Source organism: Gobius niger (genome assembly GCF_951799975.1).
Source record: "Gobius niger genome assembly, chromosome: 2".
Lineage (NCBI taxonomy): Eukaryota > Metazoa > Chordata > Actinopteri > Gobiiformes > Gobiidae > Gobius > Gobius niger.
The window spans coordinates 26147982-26171724 of record NC_136853.1 but is presented as its reverse complement, the minus strand read 5'-3'; the positions used below and the strand labels follow the sequence as shown (position 1 = coordinate 26171724).

Genomic DNA, 23743 nt, shown 5'->3' with positions numbered 1-23743 from the left:
GGTATGTTTATTGGATTATGTAGGGGGCCTTGATTTTTTTTGTTTCCACAGGGCCCAACATTTCTAGTGGCGCCCCTGGTAAAGATATAACTTGGTTCTATATCACCAAATAAAAGGATTCGGCTCTTTGAGTACTCTCACTCTCAGGCTATAACAGTATTGCTCTAGAACATGATTAAGGATAAACCACAAAAATATAGTTCTTAACAAGGATGAACACAAAGGTGACACAAACAAAACACAATTGTATGTAAAGAGTAACGCCTGATGGAGCATGTGAGAAGCAATGTTAACTTCGTCGACTGAAATATTTAGTCTTAATTTAAGTCAAAGTGTTATTTTTGACGACTAAAACTAAATTAAAAGTTTTTCATGAGACTAAAACTATGACTTAAATGTCCAGATATTTTAGTCGACTCAAATGAGACTAAATAAAAATGAAAGGGAGAGACTAAAATCATCCAAACTTCTATTGACCGTCTGAAAGAGCCTCAGATCATAATAAGTCTCTGCCAAAGGATCAGCTCTGAGGTTTGTTCATGTGGAGCAGCTCCATGAAGCAGAGGAACAAGATTAAATATGATTATAATTAATATTATCAATGCAAAGTCGACTAAATTCGTCTTAATTTTAGTCGACTAAAACTAGACTAAAATTGATATTTTTTGACTAAAACTAGACTAAAATTGAAGATATTTTTTGACTAAAACTAGACTAAAATTGAATTACATTTTTGTCATAAGACTAAGACTAAAACTAAATTAAAATATGTTGTCAAAATTAACACTGGTGAGAAGAGAACCACTGCACCAAAGCGTTGTCAGTCACCTTGAGTCTCTCTCTCTAAAACCAAATAATCAGGTTAGAAATCTAGGAGTAATCATGGACTCAGACCTGAAACAGCCACATCAAAGCAATAACATCAGCAGCTTTTTACCATCTGAGACATGGCTAAGATCAGAGGAATAGTGTCAAAACCAGACTTAGAGAGACTTATCCATGCATTTGTCTCCAGCAGGTTAGACAACTGTAACGGCCTACTCACTGGCCTCTCTAAACGAGCTATCAGAGCTGCAGAACATCCAGAACGCTGCTGCTCGAGTCCTGACAAGAACCAGGAAATACGACCATATTAGTCCAGTGCTCCGGTCTCTGCACTGGCTTCCTGTCACCCAGAGAATAGAATTTAAAACAGCTCTGCTTGTGTACAAGTCTTTTCATGGTTTAGCTCCAAAGTACATCTCTGACATGTTAGAGCCGTATGAACCATCTCGGGCCCTGAGAACTTCAGGGAAGGGTCTCCTGGTGGCTCCCAGAGTCAGGACTAAACACGGTGAGGCTGCGTTTCAGTTTCATGCAGCTAAAATCTGGAACAGTCTTCATGAGGATGTGAGACAGGCCTCAACTCTGACAATGTTCAAATCCAGGCTGAAAACAGTTCTTTTTACCCATGCATATGACTGAAAGTATTTTATCTGCACTCTCGCCTTTTACTGTAATTGATTAATTTTATGTTGAAGTTTTTATTGATTCTATTTGTTTTCTTGTATTTATGCAACTGTGAAGCACTTTGAATTGCCTTGTGTATGAATTGTGCTCTACAAAAAAACTTGCCTTGCCAAAGCAATGTTAGTGTGGCTGTTTGTACATTGGCACAGTTCGTTCCCTCTGACCGATGGGTGGCCAGTTTCAATCACTTCACCCACACTGCCCACTAGTGGCTGGTTGATACAAGACCCAGCATGCCGTGAATCAAAACAAAAACCAAAAATAAAACAAAAACGTGTCAGATCATCATGGGACTTGTTAGTTGCGGATGACGAAGTGACACAAGTTCTGTTGAATACAGGTGCACGTGCTGTGTATGAGTTGTGCACATAGACGTTTTTGTGGCCGCGCGCCCCACAGGAGACAAACATTCAGGAAGTGTTTCATCCCATGTTCATGTCAGCAGTAGCACCATGTAGTACTTTCAGTGGTTGAACTCTGGAGGAAAACCATGAAGCGTGTGTTGGTGATCGTTTTGGCGCTCGCCTTCTACCCGTCTGAAGAAGTGGAGTTTATTAGACAAAGCCTTCATTTCAATGCTTCTGAGATCGTCCTGACCAAGGTGGATCTTTCCCGAGCGCTGCGGCGCGTGGATCCGCGCTTTCTGTCCGTCACTATCGATGCCAGTCTGGCGTCCGATGAAAAGTTTATGCATCTTTTGGGGTAAGTGTTTGCGGCTGTACCTGTGTGGATGACAGCGTGTGGCCTGGTGTTTAGACAGTGCTGCACGAGACCGTCTCTGTTCTGATTGTGTGCCAATTGTGGTAAAATATTAATAAAACAAGAACATCATCTGGCTATAAATCTAGATTTTACTGATACAAACTCAGCTCAGTTTAACGAGTTCATTTAATTTGCGGTTCTAATGTAATAAGTGGATTTCATCTCCTATGTGGGAACAATAAACCATCCATGTTTTATTTGTTCGCATCGTTTGAATAAACCCGTTTTCATTATTTACATATGTGACTCAGCTCTTCAAAGATAAGAGCCCTGGCCAGAGCTTTATCTCCAGCTTTTCTGAGGTTTGGTGGGACCAGGCAGGACTTCATGGTCTTCACTCCTCAGGAATATGATTGGCAGTCAAAGGCACCGTCTGGTAGGTATCACTGTTTTAATACACTTGAAGCATCAGGTTGATTTTTTTGTGGCAGGTTGAATATAGATGTGTTTCTGGCAGATTCAGACCTGTGTGAAAGAGTCGGGCTGCCCTCTTTGCTGGAAGACTCCCTGAAGAAGCAATGGCTCCTGCAGCAAATACTCCTTAAAAAAGAGGACTTGCAGAGAAAGTATAAAAAGGTTAAATTCACAGGTCAGTCACAACAGTATATTAGCACAACAGCACATTCATCTTGAATAACGCGACTAATTGTGTTTGTTGCAGAGGCCACAGTGGACCAGTTGTACTCTTTCACTAACTGCTCTGGGCTGGAGCTGATTTTTGGTCTCAATGCACTTCTCAGGACCGCTGAAAACCGCTGGAACAGCTCCAATGCTCAGGCACTCATGCACTACTGCGCATCCAGACAGTACAACATGTCTTGGGAGCTGGGAAATGGTGGGTCACATCAGAAGTGCTGATTGCAATTGTTTTTTGTCACGTTGTTCACTTCCTCATATTTCAAGATTTCTGGTTTGTCCAGCTAATCGGCTTTGTCATGTGACATTGATGGAGTTTCGAGAAATCTAAAAGCAATATTCAGTTACACAGGAAAGCTTGTTATCAGTTGAAAGGAATGCAGGTAATTAAATAAGTACTCACTACCAAACAACAATGAGACATGTCTTGATCTTGGTCTATTGAAAAAACATGCCACTTCCCTTAACATTTCACAAGATCAAATTCTAGAAAGTGAGTGAGATTTTGTATGTACTGACATTGTCAGTACACACAGGAGTGTATAATGTTCTGTATATAACCGTGATGTGAACACGTGTGTGTCCGATTTTCACAGAGCCGAACAGTTTCGAGAAGAAAGCAGGCGTTCGAGTGGATGGCTTCCAGCTGGGAGAGGATTTTGTCCATCTCAGAAAGATTATGACAGAATCGAGATTCTATCAAAACTCTGGACTGTATGGCCCAGACGTCGGCCAACCCCGAGACCATAGGATAGACATACTGGAGGGGTGAGCTCTGATGTGTATAATGAAATGTTGCCTGTGAAACTTGTCCAATTTTAAATTCATTTCAACTTCAGTTCATTTCCACTATTGGCTGCATGTATGCATTTTAGTGTTACTTATTGCAACTGTCACGTTCTAAAAGTGTTCTCTAGTTTGTAATTGAATTACACGTGACACATGATTGGATCTATTTAACATAACTCCTTAACTTGGCTCACATGAGTTTAACATTGCATCAGGAGTGGCGTTGCATATTAAGACATAATTGTTTCTGCTGTAGTTTTTTGCAGAGTGGATCTGAGGCGGTGGATGCTTGTACCTGGCACCAGTGAGTGTGAAATACATTCCACCTATTTTCCCTTTTAGAAATAAACAAATTGCAGGTAATGTGAAGGTTCTCATTCGTCCAGGAAGTATATTCATTGTAGTGAAGCTTTAGTCGTCGACTGGACTGGGTTTGTTTGAGCTAAGAATGTTTTGCTTCTATTCACTGAAGCTTCTTTGCTCTGGTGGTCAGAATGTGACCAAACCCAGTCCAGTCGATGACTTGGGCGACAGTGGCACAGCTGGTAGAGCGGGTCGTCTCATGATCGGAAGGTCGGGGGTTCGAATCCCACCTCCTGAAAGTGCACACTGCCGTTGTGTCCTTGAGCAAGACACTTCACCCACATTGCCCCCAGTGTCTGCGTACATTGGTGTATGAATGAGAGTATGAATGGGTGAGTGGATCCTTGCTGTAAAGCGCTTTGAGTGCCTAATGTAGGTGGAAAAGCGCTAAATAAGTTGAGACCATTTACCATTTACTTAAGCGTCACGTAAATGTATTTGTGCTGCTTTGTTGTAGTTATTATGTAAATGGGAGAGATACATCTTTAGAGGATTTTCTGGACCCTGAAGTTCTGGACACTCTGGCCTTAAAGACCAATGAAGTCTTAGAGGTAATCCACTGGCAGCCAGATTCTATTCTTTAGTCCAACATTTTGTCATCACTAAATGTTTATTTTGGTTTTAGAAAGTGAAACAGGCTTCTCCACAAAAGAGAGTGTGGCTCGGAGAGACAAGTTCTGCGTATGGAGGAGGAGCCGTGGGGCTCTCGGACACATTTGTTGCTGGTTTCATGTAAGTCCATGTAAACAGTCTGTCATAGACAGCTGTAGTTAATGATATGTTAGATATATTAGAGATATGTTCATACCTGAGCTTAGACGAGTTGATGCGTACCTGTCTGGTCTTTGTGCCCATGGAAGAGCGTGTAGCTTCCAACTTCACCCCCGTTTGGAGCTATAGGAATATGCTGGGAGAGGCCAAATGCTAACAACAGCTTGTGCGTGACTGAGCGCACGCACAAAGACCAGACAGGTACGCATTCACTCGTCTAAGCTCAGGTAAGAACATATCTTAGTATGGAAAAACGGTGGCCTGTTCCTTTAAGGTTTAGGGACCTGCCCCTGAGAAGTGCTTTGTTATGTTTAACAGGCACACCCTTGTCCTGTAACAAATGAAGTGTGTGATGTATTAAGAATACTATTTTGAAGTATAAATGTCTACATTGTCATTGCACAGGTGGCTGGATAAGTTGAGCCTTGGAGCCAAATTGGGTTTGGATGTAGTTATGAGACAAGTGTTTATTGGTTCTGGAAGTTACCACTTAGTTGATGACAACCTGGATCCCCTTCCAGTAAGATAGCCTATGTATTTTGCATTTTATTATGTTTCCCATCGAATATTCAAATAAGATCCTCTGTTCGTAGGATTACTGGTTGTCTGTTCTCTACAAGAGACTTGTCGGCCAAGAAGTTTTGTCATTGAAAGCATTTCCTAATTTTAAAATGTTTCATAAAAGAGTGCGGCTTTATTTGCACTGCACAAACAAAAAGAGGTACGTACTCTTAGCAGTATTTATGATTTTAAAGTGGAATACCATTTTTACACATTTTCAATTGCCTAGTTCCAAGAATGGGGCGGTCACACTGATTGCGATGAACCTAAATCACAAGGCAGCGAGAGTCTCCGTGCCTGCATACATGGCGTCCAGCACAGTGGTGGCTTTTGTCCTTCAGTCTGACCAGAGCGGAGAGGAGGGACTCTACTCCAGGTGCCAGTGCATTTCCTAAATACAACCATTTATCTCTGACTTAGCTTCCTCTCACAGTAGGTCACAACTTCCTATTGAATATCTTTTATTGCTAATAAATACATTATTTACATTTACTGCAGGAAATATATCATAGCACTTGGTCTAGATGGGCTTTCGTGAACAACCACAGGGGCTGGGTACCATTCCTTTTTTCCCGATACCCGTACTTTAAAGATACTTGTTTTTTATACCGATACCTGAACGCTACTTTTTCCGATACCTATACTAAAATATCTGTCATGATAGAACCTTGAAACAGAACAATAGTGTTATTTTATTCCATAAAAGACCTATAACTGATTTTGTCCCCCTCATTCTCTTCACAGGGAGGGGTTTATAGGCACATTTCACAACTTGCAGGGTCACTTTTCAGGATCATTGTCACCGAAATCCTAGAAAAACTAGTCTGAGAGTTCATGAAATTCATATAGATGCTTTGTAATTAGATTGACAGTGTTTTTCCCACAAATGTTCAATATATTAAAGGAAAACATGTTCTGCTAGTAGAAAAGAAATCAAGTATAGTGCCTTTTAAGAGTCAGGCATTCACTTGAAGGAATTATTTTCTTAAAATATGTATTAACATTCTTGTAAACCCTAATAGATCTGTGAAGCTGAACGGAGACGTGCTGAAGATGGTGGATGACACCACTCTCCCGGATCTTAAAGGAGTTCATCTGCCTCCCTCAGAGCATATCCACCTCAGTGCCTACTCTCTCTCCTTTTATGTGTACAGTGATATCAGGGCACCAGCATGTCTGTCACTCTAACACACTGAACATATACGTAGATCACTATACTTTAGTGCAATGGACACTGTATTTTTTTTTCCATCAATGGTTTAAAGAGACTTTTATTTAATGTCTTCCTTGTTCTTCCTTGTGGAAAGCTCATATCTTCACTCCATTTTGTTTACTCTTTATCAACACACTGCCTTTCTTTGTTCACTACATTTTATGCTTTATTAGATCTAGAGTGTAACGCAAACAGTGGGGCCACAAAAAGGTCACATGCCGCACCAGTTTATTGAAGTTTTATTCATGAACATCACTGCTCTTCTTGTTCCTCCCCATGTGTTATTATGTAGCACAGGGATTTGTAGTCAAGGTTCCCAGCAGGGTCAATATTTGATGACTGCAACATTTGATTGACCTGCAAGCAATAGGGAGTCTTACATATTGACTACAGAATCACATATTACAGAATTGGCAGTCTACTTTACCTCCTCCAATGAAAACTTGTCCGCCTGGGTCATCAGTAAAATCTGCAGTCTTTAGCAAATGAAAGCAATGAAAAAATAAATTGTGCATTTAATGGTTTGCAAAAGGAAAGAGAGAGAGAGAGATTCCAAAACTAAACAAACAATCAAGCCCCTCCCCCCTTCCCTCCTGTTCGGTCCTGACAGACTGGTTCCCCTAAAAGCTCGTCTTATTGGTCGAAGTGATAGCCCGGGGATTCTGATCAGTTGCTGAAATCAGCATAAGGCGGGACTTAAGGAAACATATGATTATTAAATATGGCTCGTTATGTCATTATGTGAAATTACAGGCCCAGGAGGTTATTTAGAAGCAGTCTATTAAATGTGTAAAACATTTGAACTTGCAAACTATCACTTTAATAAACAACATGCAGATTCAACTTACTCGTCTTTGTGTATGAAACCCTTCGCCTCTGGATCAAACATTTTGAAAGCATTTAGGATAATTTCTTCAGCGTCAGTACCTGCCCATAAAATAAAATAAAACATATCTTTTCTAAAGTGTAATTTTGTTTTCACACGGTGTCTAGCACAGCAAATGATCTTACCATGCAGCTTTTCTCCAAAAAGATTCAGAAACATTGTGAAGTTAATGGGTCCAGTAGCTTCCTTTAGCATGTCCTCGAGTTCATTGTCCTTCACATTGAGCTTACCTTCAAAACATACTTTCAAGTTTATATCTAAGAAATTAAACTGTTACAGCGTCGTGTTCAAAGCACAGACCTAAAGATGCATATGTGTCCTTCAGGTCTTCTTTGTCAATGAATCCATCTCGATTTTGGTCAATTAGAGTAAATGCCTAACAAAAAAAAGATTGTTGTTAAATATCAATGTCTCACTCACCTATAAATGAAAAATATATAAAATATTTGAACATATTTACCTCTTTAAACTCTTGGATTTGGGTTTGTTCGAACATGGAGAAAACATTTGATGATGCTCTCTGGGCTCTTTTGGCGCCTCCTTCCTTCTTCTTTGTCTTTCTGCTGGCCTATGTACAACAGAAATATACAGTCTATGGTACAACAACATATAACAAACACAACAACACTTCATTTAAGGAACATAAAGTGTAGCTGAGGGTTCTGACACATACCATCCTGAGTATGCTCTGGCTACTGCAGTATGCCAAATTATTTGAGAACCCTGAGTTTAAATACAGCAGCTGTCTGGGATTGGGAGAGGACACATGCTGCAATTTTGAATGAAGCTGACTCTTGGGGGAGAATCAGTAATCTAAATGGGACCCCCCAAACAGTCCAAGATCTCCATACACGGGCAATATGATCAGAGCCCCAACAACTGTTGCACTAAAACCCTTTAAAGGGTTTCTATTTAGAGAGTTATATGCACATTGAAGGGGTGGGTGAAGGCATCCTAGATAACAAAAAAAACAACTGTATAGTTATATTGTGTTTTTGTATATTGTCGTAAAAGGTGCCATGAAATGATGTTTTGTACCAGGTTTTAGCTCTTGCAGCTAATTTACATCTGCAGTCCCTGAGACAGACAATTAGAAAACACTGTAAAAAGCATAAAACAATACAGTTCATAATATATAAAGACAGTGCTATAATACAGTTTATAAAAAGAGCATTTCATCAGCGGGAAAACTTAAACGTGTGCCTTTATACACATCCGCTTCCCTTCTCAGATATAAAGTTTATATGCTGTATATATACGCCCAGTATCTTTTATAGAGACTAAAGAGAGGATGAGAGCCCACTGGTGTTTTACAGTGCTTGCATAATCAGTCTATCCAACACAGCAAGAATTATCACCATTATTAATGTAATAACAAAATAGAAAGTGACAGTTATCTCATACTGTAGATCAGGGGTGTCCACCCTTTTTTTCATTGAGGGCCGCATATCAAAGAGTATACAAGGTAGAGGGCCATAGCTCAGTGCTCAGTGCAGTGACACTTTCACCCGGGTGCATTTAAGAGAGGTTCAAACCGTGCTCGGCACCTTTACTTAAACTTGGAGCTTTAATACCAGCTCTGTCTCACAATGAAATGTTAGTTTCTGAGGTTTTTATTGTGTGGAATTATGAAAGTTCTGGTAAAAAGTTGAATTTCTGGAGATGTGTGCCAATTCAACAAGCCTGAGGGCCACTAAAAATTGGCCTGAATTTTTGGGCACCCCGGCTGTAGAACATACTATATGAGCTAGTCTAGGGCCAGGCCATGGGGGTCTGCAGCCTTTTGGATCTGAAAACCCAAATCTCTGTAAAAAAAAAAATACTAAATTCATATTGGTAAAGAGCGCGGCATTTTACAGGTCACCTTTCATTGAACAGCCTCAAAAGCAGAGCTAAAGAGTCGGTGGCTCTGTTACTCATGCTTAGCCTAGGCTCACACACTATGAGCAATGTAATTAATGAGTTATTGGCCACTTTCAGATTACATGGAAATCCAGAGAATAATGGATCAAAGAATTTGACACTACATGGTTTTGTTTTACAGATTTAAAAGTATTTTTTTCCCCAACACTGTCCTTAATGCTTCATGCCACATGGTGGCGCTGTCGCCATAGTGAACTTGTAAACCCACCCTGACTACTTATTTATTTCATTTCTTATAGAACTTTAAAGCTGTAGGCTGAAACAATTGCCCCACATTGGACCATTGCGTAGTAGACCTGGGCCGACCTGCGGTGCGGATGCCGTAAAGTGGCCGCTTTAAAGTGCGCGAGACACTACACTACCCACAGCTCCTCGCGCTGAGCCATGTTGTAGGAAATCCGCTTGCGGCAGATTATTGTAATCCGACGGTAGGTCTGAACGACACATCGGATCACGACAAAAAGCAAAGCGGCGGCCTGTTACAGATGCTCCTCGTCCGAGAGTAAAAGGATAAACTGGAGTAATGATCTGACGCTCTGCTCATTACTTCTCGATCTGCGCTACCGCGAAGGACTGTTTCTTGGACCCGTGTGCACTTCTCTAATCAAGTGACAGCGGCTTAGCTCACTGCGCTGTGCTGCCGTGAGTAGAAAGTAGAAAGCTTTAATTTGCTGGTTAAAAAGATCTCCCCTCTCCCTTCCCCCGTTAAATTAAAGTCTGCTCTGAGCCGCTTGTCGTGTGGCTGTGCGGCGCTGCTGAAACTCAGCTAGCTAGCGCGGCTAGCGCACCCCAGCTAGCGCGGCTAGCTAGAAAGAATTAATCAAGTTTAGTTAGGAATTCGGCTAATTTACCACTCATTCTACCGAAGAAAAGACAATGTCGACGAAAGACCAAAACAAGATCTCCACCACTGAACGACCGGTCAAAGGTTTGTAACATTGGTGTTGATTAATTTAATGTTAACAATATTTGTTGGTGCAGGAAGTTCAACCAGTTTGCTAATTATCAAGGTGACAGCTTCATACTCTGCAAGATGTCAGGATCCAGTTGGTGGGGTTTGTCTGAAACATGATGCATTCAAAGGAGTCAATCGACATTGTGGCATTGTTCATAATTATGCCAAGTGTCTATTCTAATGCAGACAGTTTAAGTTTTTGTTTGCGGTAGCATCTCGCACTTTTCTGCCCTACCCAGATCCATTGTTTTTCCTGAGAGGTGTGTTGTAATGTAGCTCTGTAGAGTACAGGATACGTGTGATTCAATCATGGGGTTAAGAATACTTATGTGGAACTCGTTAAAGTTATCTGCCAAAGCCTGTCAAGAGTTCGCACTGACCCGGCATGAGCAGCATTTTGTGGATATATCAACACACCTTGAAACTTGAGCCACGTCGGCGCGTGGGGAATACGTGCATGTTAGATCGACACGAGCACCGACCCAATCTGACCAATGTGCAGAACATTTGTTTACAAAGATTGATGGCCGCTACTGGAGAAACTACAAACCTCAATGCTCTTCTGTTGTTGTTTTCTTTTGCATAAAGTCAAGTATTTAAATAAAACCTCAGCTATGCCAGTGTTTATCAATGTAACAGTTGTGGCTGCTACAGCCTGTATAATGCTTTGGCCTGTTGGCTTAATTATGGTAATTGAATCACTGTTCAGCTGCAATGGCTGACACAGTACGGTTCTGTCCTCATTCATAATTGATGGACCAGAGAGAACAGGTCATGTCATCATTTGTTTAACCTTAATTTTGCAGTAGTTGTGTTAATAATCCTGTTGTCAAATTGTTCTGTCAGTTTTCACAGTTGGAATAAACCCCAACACATTGTACTCTCTGGTTTCCCTCAGGCTTTCTATATTGCCATGTTGACAGTCTTTCTCTTTGGACAAAAGACAAAAGATTCAGTTTTATGTTATACTTCATTGGCAAAACATTTTTAAACAGATGTTGTTGCTCTGTGAATCTTTCTACAGAGGAAGCAAACAGGTGTCCTGTTTGATATAGTCTTTTTGCTTATATTTGACTTGCTTATGTGGCCATATGTTGTTGTAGCCAAACAGATCCAAGCTCTGAGAATATCCAGGTCTCCTGTAGGGGTCTATGTATCTGTCAGGAACATTTAACTGTGTATTTTGCAGGTGGAAATTTTGGGCCCCGTTAGCTGCCTGAATTTACTTAAGCTGATTAGATTGGAAGCCGATGCAATGGAGTGTTTTGGTGTGCGAAGAAAGTTTTCCTGGTTCCTACTGCTAACAGGAGGAACATTGATCTCTCTTTGGTCGTTTAAACATCAGCACATCCTTCATTCAAACCTTTTATTTAACTAAAAATCTCATTGAGATTAAGAATCTCTTTTACAAGAGTGTCCTGGGACAGTGTCAAGGACAGAGTGTCCTTGACACTGTCCCAGGATATCTCAGGCTTCTATGTTTTAGTCTTGTTTGTGATGCTACTCAACATGACTTACCAACATGACCAGCTGAAAGTGTGTGAAGCCTCTATACACACTTCTTTTCTCTATTAATGTATCTCGGTTGTTTGTTCACGTATGAATTCCCAACATTTTTTTTTCTTCCAGGAATTGCACTTAAGTATGACTTAGTTTGAGCTACTTCAGGCGCTTAGGGTCTATCATTGTCTTAAGCTATGGCCTTGACATGCCTATCCATGTTAAAATGATGTAAAGCATTTTCCGTTGATTTAAATTAGGGTTGCTCCGATATCTGATATTGGTATCGGACATCGGGGCCGATACTGGGGAAAAAATATACAATAGCGATTCCAAATACCCGATACTGAGCCGATGCCTATTTTGGCTCTCACAGTTTTAAAAACGCACATAGATGAACATGGGCATGCTATATATTATGAAGCTCAGAACCTGTAGATGAGTTGGTCATTACTCTGCAAACGTACTTTTGTCCGCCTTAAAATGGCCCGGCTAGCAACAACATGCTAATGCTAGCGAAGTTAGTCAAGGCTGGTGACAGAAACTATGATTGAATCACCTAAAGTCATTAAATAAAAGTCACCCCTGGAGTGGCACACATTTGTATTGCAGAAGTGTAATGATCAGACCACTTTATGTGACTTGGTTGTATTAATGCAAACTGAATAGCCCATCATGTACCCAAGGATTTATTTAGTGTAGAAAAGACCAGTGATCCTCATTTAATGTTTATCCATTACAGTTTATTTATAAACGTAATAATTGTAACATCTCGTTTGCAAGAAAAAATAAGTCTTTATTGATCTTTATTGAGGAACAGTCACTTTTTCACTCATAGCAGCCACTTGGCTTATATTCACCCCAGTATCGGTATCGGAAACATAAAAGCTTGGTCGGTAAGGATTTGGTAAGTGAATAGAATGAAAATCATTGTTGATGTATTCTGGTTTATCAAGTTATTTGGTGACTCGGATGTCATGTTAATTTGCTTATACACGATGAGTTCCACGCTGTAGTTTGGATGTTACATAAGGAGTCCCTCAGTCATACAAAAAGCTTTTTTCAATTATTCTGAAGAGGCCAAGTCTCATTTTTAAATGCCAGTATCACTTGAAAGCTACGAGAAACAATAGATTGATAGAGGTGTTATTGTTACTGTACGTTTGTGCAGTAGTCATTTAATGGTCCCTGTTTTCATTGTCATTTATCATGTGTTATTCAGCGGTGCCGTATCCTCCCGGTAACCGCCTAACTGTCAAAGACTTCTATGTGGATGGGAGGCCCAGCGTGGAGACACTTAAGGCCCATCTTGTGAAGGAAGGCCGGCTGGAGGAGGAGGCAGCTTTGCGGATCATCAACGATGGAGCCAACATCTTGCGTCAGGAGAAGTGCATGCTGGAAGTAGAAGCTCCTATCACAGGTGAGACGACTCTTAAACATCACTGATGTGTTGACTTCAAAGAAGACAAAGCTATAGGATGTGTCTCAAGCCCATTTCTATTGCTGCCGTTTGTGACACGTGACATAACTTCAGCATCTGTGCACAAGCCCTTGCACAATTTTAGAAAAATATCTAATTGCAATTTTTCTGCCCGGCAGATAGATATTAATTTTATTTTTGTAATTCGAAATTCAATTCATTTTACACATGTCCCAGAGCATTTATACCACTTGAGAGAAAGATTACACTCAGATGGAGTTAGTAGCAACATACTTGTAGAGAGAAACTACAGATTAAGCAGGTTCGAGAGAGATTATTATTATTATTCTTTTTATATTACCTAGTAGACAAATGAGAGCCATTACAAACCTTTGGCCTAAGTAATCAGTGCCTTTGCAGTTTTCTAATATGAACATTGTGTTGTTTTGATTGCGATTATTGTGCAGCACTAGGTCAAAGATGTGCTGTCTCTTGGCTGCTGTTGGTTAGTAAACAGTTTTTCTTTTCCATGTCAGTGTGTGGAGACGTTCATGGACAGTTCTTTGACCTGATGAAACTCTTTGAGGTGGGCGGCTCTCCAAGCACCACCCGCTACTTGTTTTTGGGAGACTATGTTGATCGAGGATACTTCAGCATTGAGGTAGGAGCCACTGCTTGGTCGTCTGGTTGTATTTTATGTGCCTTTTAATCGGACATTTGGGAGTTGTTGAGCACAGGCTGTGTATGAGCCCATTTTAAATTGTTGTCCATATACACTCGCTCAGATACGCGGTGCGTGCCGGCACTTGTCTTGAACACTGCCTACAGGCTCAGCCTGTCCCCATTCCAAAACAATCTAAAAAAAGAGGATTGCTTCTGTCTGAGTTCACTGAAGGGGGTTTCTCATGCCTCCTTGTTGGGTTTATAGCCAACCTGCTAAATCTACTTTACCACAGGGCTGGTCCCTGTTCAGAGAAAACCCAGGAACATTTTTGTCACAACAGTGTCAGAGGCTGCTCCTATTTTTGTAATATGTTATCATGATTAAATATTACAGACCTCCCAGTGACATTTTAAATTAAAGAGCTGGAATTTTTATGGAAAGGCAGGGATATTTGCAATTAAAACTCATTTTGTGTCTTGGTGCGGTTTCTATTTCTAACAGAGGTCATACTGTTGATTAGGGCCTGATAAGAAGAAGCTAATCCACATATTCTCTAGCATTTAGTCACTTTCTATGCGACAACAATAAGCCTCATGTTTTTGGCTTCATGGTTTGACAGAATTATGCTGGATATGTGGAGTTAAAAGTAAACGATACGATCACACGCCCGGTAATGTCTGCCTTTTTCATACAGTATTTCACCTGTATCAGCCCATTACAAAAGCAATAGAACAGGAGTCCTGGCTAAAGTTTCGACTTAACTGATGTCTAGAGTCTTTCAGCGCGAAGCTGCAGCTCACACACTGGAGCACGAACAGGGGCGGAGAAGTTAAGGTCAAGGTGAATTTTATTGTCCCAGGAGGGAAATTTGTCCTCTCCTTCAATGCCACTGAGGCGACCTGTAGATCGATGGGGGTAACCGGAGCACCTGGAGAAAACCCATCCATACATGAGGAGAACATGCAAACTCCACACTGCCGGGACCTTGTTACTGTGAGGAAAGATCATTAACCATTCAGCCACTGTGCCATGTGAAGCAAGTCCTACTCTGTCCTCATTAACAAAACCAGAAGTAATTCTGATTGTACTGTGAACTGTATACGTGTATTTTGTCGGCTGCATTCATATGATTGTTTGTATCTGTCTTGGCACAGGAGATTTTGATTGGTGAATGTTGATTTTGATTTGCCTCTTCCAGTGTGTGCTTTACCTGTGGGCCCTGAAGATCAACCATCCCAACACGCTCTTCCTCCTCAGAGGCAACCACGAGTGCCGGCATCTCACAGAGTACTTCACCTTTAAACAGGAGTGTAAGTTTTACACTGTGCGAATTCTGAACATTTGAATTTGTCAATGATGGAAATGACTACCTGTGATATTTTTGTGGTGGTACGAGGCATGTCTCTGACCGTGTTGTGTCCTTTAGGTAAGATTAAATACTCAGAGCGTGTATATGATGCATGTATGGATGCATTTGACTGCTTGCCCCTGGCTGCACTCCTCAACCAGCAGTTCCTTTGTGTGCATGGAGGCCTGAGCCCTGAAATCACCTGCCTAGGGGACATACAAAAGGTACCCACACTGTATACAATACATTCTTGAGATGAATAGTGCGATGAATTACTGGGTTGTAGAGGAGACTAGGTAAAGCTGTTTGTCTCGTCTGTCCTGATAGCAGTGCCAGTGAGTTAAAGGAAATGTATCAGGACATTAAGAATTGATGTGTTTTGTTCACCATATTATTGTTTAACTATATTGGCTGTCCTGTTGTGTGCGAGGGCCATCTTTAAGGGAAGTAGCTCTGTATAGATGAATAGCCATTGCCTACTAGTCACTGGATTGTTGGCATGTTAATCGGTGTTGTATGTGTTGTGTGCTCAGCTGGACCGGTTTAAAGAGCCGCCTGCGTTTGGGCCCATGTGTGACCTGCTCTGGTCGGATCCTGGGGAAGACTACGGTTCGGAGAAAACCCAGGAACATTTTTGCCACAACAGTGTCAGAGGCTGCTCCTATTTCTACAGGTGCCACTCAGCTTCACTATGCTCTCTATGGTAGAGATGTGCGGTACGGGTTTACACATTGGAAAAAAGGTCCATCCAGGCACTACTGGCTTAATGTTAAAGGGTTCTTGCTGTTGAATAATTAACAGAACACTGAAGTTATAAAGCATCCCTTTTCTGAATTAGCGTTTCCCTTATGACTAACCTCTCCGATGTTTAGATTAGTCTCTGTGTGGAAGCATCAAATCTGTAGCATATAAAGGATCCTTTCTCGTAGTGGTTTATTCCAGCCCTGATCAAAAGTTTAAGACCAGTTGAAAAATGGCAAATATCACATTCAAATGGTTAGATCTTAACAAGGCTCCAAGTAGAACTTCAGTATGCACGAAATGGGAGTGAGACAAGATTCTTTTTGAGTAAACCTTTCATTGAAAACGAGAGTTAAACCAAGCAGCTAATTTTTTTTAACTCGAGTTTTCAAATGTTTTTAAAGTGTTTTTATACCAAGTGCACTTCGTACTAACGCTCATTTATTTATTGGCTGATTTGCAGCTGATCATAAATTTAGGTCCACAGGCCTTTTTAAAAGACCAAATCTGCAAAAATGTGGATTCATTGTCATTTTCTGTCAGGTATTAACACTGTCACGACGTCCTAATGGCAAAGGCAAAAAAATTATAATCTTGTTCTGAAAGTAAAACGGTCATTTTGGACCGAAGATCTTGAGGGTTATGGAACAAAAAAGTCAAGTGGAAGACCCAAAGAAATGTCACCAGCAAATGACGTCCCACCTCAGCAGCAAGATCCAATCATGCACAATGGGACTTTTTGCCATTTTTGCCATAAACTTTAAATCGAGACTGTAATTTCTCCATCTGTGAGATCAATAAAGTATCGTCTTATCTTATCTTATAAAAGAATGAAATCTCACAGCTTTTGGCTTTATTCACTTAAACAGCACAGTTCTCATATTGCTGCTCAGATCGAGCTAATCATTTCATTCTTTACAGTTACCCAGCCGTGTGTGACTTCCTGATGAACAATAATCTTTTATCTGTAATACGAGCACATGAAGCGCAGGATGCAGGGTGAGTGGGAGTGATGACCTCCCTTTTGCTTTAATAATGCTTTAATCATCGAATTGTTTTACGTAAATCGACTGCTGTTTGTGTTGTCAGGTATCGAATGTATAGGAAAAGTCAAACAACAGGCTTCCCTTCTTTAATTACCATCTTTTCGGCTCCTAATTACCTGGATGTATACAACAACAAAGGTATGAACACATTGACAAACTGAAACCATGGAAACGCTTTCAGAAACCTTGGCAACATGGAGTCTATTGGCATGTGTTCATTGAAGGAGAGATGTGAACGATTGATTGCTCTCGTTTCTCCTCAGCTGCGGTCCTCAAATATGAGAATAATGTTATGAACATCAGGCAGTTTAACTGTTCCCCTCATCCGTATTGGCTGCCCAACTTTATGGATGTTTTCACATGGTCTTTACCTTTTGTTGGAGAAAAAGGTTAGTGTGATCAAGTTTAATGTCTATGTTTTTTTTGTTTTTGTCTGGATGGTAGTTAAGATAAATGATCATAAATCGTAGCTATCTAATGCAGTTATGAGGTGTGATGGATAGTTCATGTGGCTATATGTTTCAGTGACAGAGATGTTGGTGAACGTCCTGAATATCTGCTCTGATGACGAGCTCATGTCCGAGGGTGATGACACTTGTGAGGGTAAGATGTTGCAGCCTACTCCACTGAGCTCTGCACTTCTCTTTATCCACACACTCATTTATTCTGGTGGTTCTCAACTGGTTCAGTTTCAGGTCCCAACTCCAACCTGTGAAAATAAGCAGCTGCACAAAGATGGATGTATTTGAGCCTGTTACATAGTTTACTATATTTCCTCAGAATTCAGTTGTTCAGATGTGCAGGATGACCGTCAAAAGCCATAAACAAACTTATCTGCTGTTATTTTAGGAAGAGGCCTGTGACCAACAGAAATGGGTCCAACAAACCAATACTGGGCCCTGTTGGGAACCACTGCTTTACTCACTCTGAAGGGCCTGTCTCAGCGGAGGAGACACTGACAGTCTCCGCAACGACTCTCCCCAACTCGAATTGATTGCGCGCATACAAAGTGCTTATTGCACCGGCCTGGAAACTAGTTGGAGACTAGAGTCACTGCTAGTCACAGAGACTTCCCCTGGTGCTAAGGCGAGTCTCCAAGTAGTTTCGCTGAAAACGAACAGGTTAAATTTCAGAGGAGTCTCCGAGAGGTCTACACGGTCTCAAGCAGCTGTGGCACTGTTGCAAACACCATTTGTTGCCCTCAACCTCAAAGAGACTCCACACAGCTCTTTGAGATCTCCTTGGTGTCCGACAGGTCTCGGAGGGATTGCAGGGACATCCCAGAAACATCTCACAGGTTGAGGACAACAAATGTTGTTCGCGGCACAACTGCTTGAGACTGTGCACATGAAGACTGCATGGAGACTTGACAATTGAACATTTTCGTTTTCCCCAACACCACCTGGAGGCTCATTTTATCTCTAGGGGACATCTCGGAGACATCTCTGTGATCAGTGGCAACTCGAGTCTCCAGCTAGTCTCCAGGCTGCATAGGCCCTTTACGGCTTGCCTGGCTCTGCCATACTATACCCTGTCCATTCCACACAGGGAGTTAGTCTGGGCACGGAGCAGTTGGAGCAGTTTGAACGGGCGGGCCTGACGCGCACAGATTGTCAGTGAAATAAACCAATTAGCGGACGTGACGACAGCTGTGTCCATTTCACAAAATATGAACTGAATATAAACACGGAGAACTCGGAGGCAAAATCCTCGACTACTTCATCCATGATTAGTTTTGGGTAATGTTAATGTTAATTGAACTCGTGATTGGTTCTGTCTTCGCCACGAATCAGCAACTTGTTTGCCGTTTATCCGTTTACTTTCGCGCAGAAAGAAGTGGGTGTGGTTTATCAGGCTACTTTACTGCAAACAATAATCTTAAACCTAGTATAATAAAAAGCTAGAGTTCATTCAAGTTTAAAGGAAAAGGAACGCGCTTGTGGTCATTTTCTTCACACAAATGCCACTTTAGTGACGTAAACCTGTGATTAACACTTACGCCTGCATTATCCCATCAAATCTAGTAATAAAACATTAAAAACATGTCATATGCACTTTTAACTCTGAGGCCACTGATCAAATAATCATGTTTAATCGATTATAATGTAATCATTTTATAAGTGATCCTTGTTAACTGGTGTATCATATTTGCTGTGGGAGAAGTTGTATTTCCAGCAAAGAGCAGTAATTAATTCAAAGCACTACAAGGAAAAAGTTGAGTGAGATGAAATCTGTGTTTTCTGTAATTATTCTACAAAATTCAACCAGCATGAGAAAATTCATTCACACGCCCACAAAAAAAACTGAAGTTGATCAAAATGTTTCTTGTAGTTGTAGTACACATTCAGTTAATAAATGTGAACTGTTGTTTCCAGGTGGAGCTCCAGCCGTCAGAAAAGAGGTGATCAGAAATAAGATCAGGGCCATTGGGAAGATGGCCAGAGTCTTCTCCGTGCTCAGGTGCGCTGTCATAAGAGTCACAAAATCTCATTAAAATAAGGGCATACATGTGTTTTATTTGCTGTGTATAATGGTATTTTTGAATGAGAGACGTTAATGTTCCAGATGCTTTATTTGAGTTTATTGCTCTCATTTCCATTGACGACTTGCTCCACTTTTTTAAGGTTAATAACGTTTCTTGAATTACACATGACCCACTCTATTTTAGTTTAAGTGTGTCAACAAAAAAGCCCCTCGCTCCTCTTGCCACTTTTGATATGGATTTAGATATTCATATCAAAGGCGATGATCATATTTGAACAGTTTTTCCAGAGTGTTCTAGTGTCGGTCTTCCATTGACTCCCACTTCTACAATGACACCTGCTCTGTTGTGGTTTTCCCAGGGAGGAGAATGAGAGCGTGTTGCAGCTCAAAGGGCTGACCCCCACTGGGACGCTGCCTATGGGAGTGCTGTCTGGCGGTCGGCAGACTCTGCAGAGCGGTGAGTGGAAGCCAATCAGTTCATCTAGTTTTACTCTGATCTCAAGAGCCTGCACGCCACCGATCACAGGCCTCTTAAATGACAGACTTAAATGTAAAGTTGCATCTTGTCCGTGAAACCCTCATCTGTACCACGCTATCGTAGGAATGAGTAGGAGTTTAAATGAGTATACCAGCATATATAATGTGTTATCAACATTTACCACTCTACCATGCAGCCTATTACACTTCTGGACGAGTACTGCGTTAACGTTTACCGGTTAAATTACATTGTGACTTGACCTTTAACTTTTTTATTCCGAATTTGCACTGTCTAACCTGTGATGTTATCTTAACTAGTGTTATAACAGAGAGTAGGAATGTATGACCATTATCTCTGCTTGTTAACAGTGACTTACTGAATGCATTGATATATAATGTTGCAACTCTCTCTCCGTTGGTTTTGGGCATGGCACTTCTACTCACGCTTACACAGCCACCGTAGAGGCAGAAGAGGCACGAGGTATGCATCTTTTTCTTTCTACATCTCTGTATGTCTCAATAAACCAGATTATCTAGACCAGTGATCACCAATATCAAGCCCCTAGAGCTCCCGCCTGACCAGTCTTTGTTCATAAATTATTTTACATCCAAGTTAACTTTGTATGTCATTAAATAATGCTCTTGTGCAAGCAGGAAATGTATTTATAAAATCAAGTTTCAATATATTGACATACCATTTTCATTTTGTTTAGTGAAATAATGCAAACTGTCTGATCCCCAAATTATCTTGCGAGAAAATAATTTGGCCCTTTATTCAATGAAATTGGTGACCACTGAACTAGACTTTGGATTACTCAGTAATACACTAATACAGTTGGACAAATATAATGGAAAATGAAATCACTATAAACAAACTGCTAATATAATGTGTCATGTTTTCCTTCACGCTTTCCGCACTTTCTGTTAAAGTAAGTTCATGGTCATTACACTAGTTTTGACATGTTGCATGTGAATGTTCACACTTTTATCTCCGTGTATTTACACAATACTATTTACAACAATAATATGTAGGAATCATTAACTCCAGGAGGCACACGGCTACCAGAATTATACGTAGTTTTACAGTTAAGATATTTTAAAATCAATTTTAGCTTCTCAATATCTGAGATTACTACTTAAAAATCTCTACAATATTGAACAAACCCTGATTAACCAAATTTTGGCCCGTTTTTTTTTTAAACTTAATTTTCTTTTACAAACAAAAAAAGACACTGTGTCCAAACTTCACACATTCACTGTTTGATTTGTTACAAACCTTTTTGTTGATAAAACCCAAAGAGTCATAATGAGTGAACCTTTTCTGAAATGTATGATGATGATGTAAAATTATGTAAGATCTATGATGAGATTGGTTAAGTTACTTACTTGGTAATGTCTTCAAAAGTGTACATTAGTCGAATATATTTTTGTACCGTATAATCCACCAGTATGAAAGTTCTATTGCAATTATTGATAGAATATTAAGTACCTCTGTAGAGTACATAGACACCAAAATGCCTCCTTAAAACAGCCCTGTGTTTACCTCCAGCTGAAGCTGCTTATCTTTGTAAATGAGAGAAATTATTTCTCTTTACTAATAATATAATACAGTTGGACATTGAAGTGACACTCATCTGTGGTGCCTGTTTCTACAGCCATTCAAGGCTTTAAGCCCCAGCACAAGATCCAAAGCTTCGAAGAGGCCAGAGGACTGGACCGCATCAATGAAAGGATGCCTCCACGTCGGGACTCCAAGCAAAACGAAGGTGCTCCATCTCTCAACAACTTGCCAGCAAGTACCGGACCTCCAGACAAAAATGGCACCAACTCCCAGGCCTAAAACTACACCTATATATACCACACCTCTCCCTTTCCCTATCTCTTCTGCTTCCTCTCATTCAATTCTCTTCCATCCTTCCCTCCTCCTCTCCCTGCCTTCTCCGAGGAGAGTCATTGAAGAGAACTTCAGTCCATTTTCTCCCTGCTTAATTTATTGAATAATATAGGAAGATTTTATGACCATTGTCAAAGACTGAGCCAGACAAAACCATTATGGAAATTAAGCATGTGCACATGCTAATAGCCCTCCCTGCTGATCCACTTACTCTCCTGGTTTCAGGGACAACACCTCTTATCAGCTCTGTTGAGGGTGCTTGTCCAGGTTGTATGCCTTATTCAAATGTACCCATGTGAAGTTCATGCCCCTGTAAAACAGCAAGTGGCTGCAACTGATTAAAAAAGATAGATTCAGTTGAATCCTCCGCCGCATAAACCCTCTTTTCTTATGCCAATGATAGTGTGAATGTGCTCTTCGGAGCAAGTATTGACAATTATGTGTATATTTTAATTGTTTCCTCTTCAGTTTGATGTTTTTTACAACACAGATTTAGGCATAATTTTTCAGAATGAGGGAAGAAAAATACAAATGGACAAAGGCATTGTGATGGAAAGATTATTGCTAATAAATAATTATTAATGTAACAAAGATGTTTCTGCTTTTGCAGTTAAATTTGTGGATTGAAAAAAGTTTTATAAAAATGACCAAAATGAAATAAACCTGACCTTTGGTTGGTGGCTGATTTGGTAGAAGCCACAGAAAGTATTCACTGTCAATCTCCTGTAATGACTCTGTGATGTGGTTAATGGACCTTTTCCCTCGCTCTTGTGTGTCATATTTTTGGCCAGTTATTATGGTCACATTGTATTTGCCGCTGAAGATCTGGAGAGTCATGCGTTGAAATGCAAGCAGTTCACTGTTTTCCTGGTTAAGCAGCTATTGAACTTGTATTAGTTTACTTTGAGAGGGATTGCTGGAGAAGCTCGTGTCGTGTGTTGAAGGCTTGATTGTTTGCTGCCTTTAAAAGTTCAGCTGCCTTAGTCATGTTTCCATGACAACAAACCTGACGTCACCTGTTCGTCTAACGAAGCTCCGTGAAGTTTGGCTTAGACGCAGTGGTATCTGGACACATCCAGTTAACTAAATACACCTTTTACAATAAGAAATGTTCAAATGCAGTCTAATTAATCCTGTGGCATTCATGTGCTCTGACGAGGAGAGCATCACTGAGGTGTCGGCTCTATGTTCTTTAACGCAGCATGGTTATTTTCTTTAAGTTGGTAAGTGATAAAGACTTTGGGTGGGAGCGGCAAGTCCTCTCACACATTTGACTCCTGTTCAAGTCTCAAAACATATCTCACTCACTGAATGTACAGAAATTTCATAAGCTGAAAAAAATGTTTTCATTTTTTTTTCTATTAAGCTGAAATTGGGGAGATAAAAAAACAAAGATGTCTTTTTTTTGAGGCTGTATGACGAGGCCATCGACGGCTTGTAGATGTTTCACTCCATTCAAATAAAGAGGTGAATTAGTGGGGCTTGTGTTTGTTGAATGGGTGCTTGTGCTTTTTGTGCTCAAGGACGGTGAGCCTGTCAATCAAAGTCCAGCGTAGGAGGTGTCTCTTTGTGCTACTTCATCCAAGGAGAGCGTGTGGCACTGAAAAATCGCCAGCATCTGTGCTTTTATGTGAAGAGTCCCATGTTTCTTGGCAACACAGATCCTCCTTACAACTCATGCAGGAGATTAAAAGAAAAAGAAAAGCAGCAGTAATTTTGAGCATTGTAAGCAATGGTGGTAGAAGGGGGGGGGGGAAAGCACTAAAAAGTGAAAAGGCTCCAGTTTAGTGAACAAAGATGA

General features: G+C 40.7%; 3 protein-coding genes across 5 annotated transcripts; 2 read left to right on the top strand and 1 right to left on the bottom strand.

The window, feature by feature from the left end:
- The first annotated feature begins 1936 nt into the window (after positions 1-1936).
- On the top strand, positions 1937-6651 carry hpse (heparanase). Its single transcript, XM_079551290.1, has 12 exons — positions 1937-2211; positions 2523-2647; positions 2729-2860; positions 2933-3106; positions 3504-3675; positions 3953-4000; positions 4517-4610; positions 4685-4791; positions 5236-5350; positions 5424-5551; positions 5621-5767; positions 6414-6651. Exons 1-12 carry the CDS (start codon positions 2000-2002, stop codon positions 6577-6579), a joined length of 1620 nt encoding a protein of 539 aa, XP_079407416.1. The 5' UTR covers positions 1937-1999; the 3' UTR covers positions 6580-6651.
- A 175-nt stretch (positions 6652-6826) lies between these two features.
- LOC306959238 (myosin light chain 5-like) lies at positions 6827-9816 on the bottom strand. 2 transcript variants are annotated; one of them, XM_079551293.1, is made up of 7 exons: positions 9683-9816; positions 7951-8058; positions 7791-7866; positions 7616-7720; positions 7453-7531; positions 7032-7080; positions 6827-6961 (listed from the first exon to the last, which is right to left on the bottom strand). In XM_079551293.1, exons 1-7 carry the CDS (start codon positions 9695-9697, stop codon positions 6857-6859), a joined length of 537 nt encoding a protein of 178 aa, XP_079407419.1. In that variant the 5' UTR covers positions 9698-9816; the 3' UTR covers positions 6827-6856. The 2 variants fall into 2 exon arrangements, with proteins under 2 accessions (XP_079407419.1, XP_079407420.1); XM_079551294.1 differs by lacking the exon at positions 9683-9816 and adding an exon at positions 8164-8181.
- Positions 9811-23379, top strand: ppp3ccb (protein phosphatase 3, catalytic subunit, gamma isozyme, b). Of its 2 annotated transcripts, none has more exons than XM_079551291.1 (14): positions 9811-10341; positions 13091-13288; positions 13825-13949; positions 15151-15262; positions 15379-15524; positions 15834-15973; positions 16963-17040; positions 17131-17225; positions 17351-17476; positions 17613-17690; positions 19463-19547; positions 19931-20028; positions 20503-20529; positions 21704-23379. In XM_079551291.1, exons 1-14 carry the CDS (start codon positions 10290-10292, stop codon positions 21886-21888), a joined length of 1545 nt encoding a protein of 514 aa, XP_079407417.1. In that variant the 5' UTR covers positions 9811-10289; the 3' UTR covers positions 21889-23379. The 2 variants fall into 2 exon arrangements, with proteins under 2 accessions (XP_079407417.1, XP_079407418.1); XM_079551292.1 differs by having other exon boundaries at positions 9814-10341; positions 21713-23374.
- Positions 23380-23743: the final 364 nt, after the last annotated feature.